At 38.2% G+C, this 1,519-nt stretch overlaps 1 protein-coding gene across 1 annotated transcript; it reads right to left on the bottom strand.

Moving 5' to 3' along the window:
• Positions 1-31: 31 nt before the first annotated feature.
• On the bottom strand, positions 32-1,256 carry LOC106477809 (zinc finger BED domain-containing protein 5-like; the record flags this gene model as incomplete). The annotated part of the gene is made up of 1 exon (XM_013938332.2): positions 32-1,256. A coding segment is annotated over one exon (1,225 nt), but the record flags the coding sequence as incomplete, so codon positions are not given.
• Between the last annotated feature and the right edge of the window lie 263 nt (positions 1,257-1,519).

Here is a 1,519-nt window from a genome sequence, read left to right on the forward strand (position 1 = left end):
ATTTTCCATAGAACAGGTTTTTTCATAAAACCTCGAATTTTCTCATGAACTGCGAATATACTGATACCTTCTGCTCCTTGCAAGTACAAATTCAGTTCGTTTAGTTTTGAAAAAATATCTGCCAAATACGTGAGCCTCAGAACAAATTCCTCGTTGCGCAAATATCTCGCAAAATCGCTTTTACCTTCCAGAAATATAGCAACTTCTTCACGGAGTTCTGTAAGTCTTGTTAACACTTTACCCCTCGAGAGCCAACGTACTTCTGTGTGCAGAAGAAGTGATTTATGATTGCTTCCCATTTCTTCGCACAACTTCTCAAATAAGCACGATTGCAATGGCTTTGACTTTATTAAGTTCACTATTTTAATGGAAGTGTTCAAAACACTTTTAAAATCATCAGATATACATTTTGATACTAACACTGCTCTGTGAAGGTTGCAGTGAGTCCATGATGCGTTTGGATTAAGTTCAAGTATTCTGGTCACCAGACCACTGTTTTTACCACACATAGCCTGTGCGCCGTCCGTACATATTCCGACACATTTATTCCAATCAAGACCTTTTGTTTTGACATAAGTATCAACAGTCTTAAAAATATCATCGCTAGTACTTCGACTGACTGGTTCACAGCACAACATATCTTCATGAGGTTCGGAGTTCCATATATAACGCACAAAAACAAGTAGCTGGCACAGACCTTGTACATCAGTAGATCCATCTAGTTGTAAGGAGAAAATTGTACTTTCACGAACTCTTTGAATTAGCTGATTTTCTATCCATCGAGACATTTCATCAATCTTAAGCGTGACTGTGTTATTAGAAATAGGAATTGTTTCAATTTCTTGTTCACTCTTATCACCAAAGACAACTTTAACTGTATCTTTTATAGCTGGTAGAACTAAAGTCTCTCCAATTGTATGTGGTTTACCAGCTTTTGTGATTTTCAAACTGATCAGGTAGGACACATACAAAGATTTTTCATTAACTTTGGTGTAACGTTGCATAACGCTCTGTTCTGTTTTCAAATTGCTTAGCATCCTTTCAAAAATTTTGAGGGGTTTGTCTTTCAACTCGGGATGCTTTGTCTCAATATGGCGACGCAATTTGTTTGGGTGCATGCTCTCGTTTGCAAGTTGATCACAACAAATAATACATCGTGGTCGTGGATCTTCTTCATCTCCATTCCATGTAAATCCCATTTCTAAGTACTTGGAATCATACTTTCTCACCACTTTTCTTCGTTTTGATTGACCTGACTGCACAATTTAAAACACTGGTTGGCGTAGGATCACGCGCATGCCAAAACGCTTCACACCGTCTATTCCAGTCATTTCATTGGCTGACACGACGCACGCGCGTTGCCTCGTGAAGCCTCGAAGCAGTTATCGTCTCGCTCAGCGTTGTACCTGTTTTATCAGTTGATTGCAGAATCTGAACAATGGATTGTAGATTTCTATCATTTGAATGCAGATATCTAACTTTTGAATGCAGATATCTAACTTTTGATTGCAGAATTTTA

The sequence above is a fragment of the Limulus polyphemus genome, unplaced genomic scaffold, assembly GCF_000517525.1.
Source record: "Limulus polyphemus unplaced genomic scaffold, Limulus_polyphemus-2.1.2 Scaffold80539, whole genome shotgun sequence".
Taxonomy (NCBI): Eukaryota; Metazoa; Arthropoda; class Merostomata; order Xiphosura; family Limulidae; genus Limulus; species Limulus polyphemus.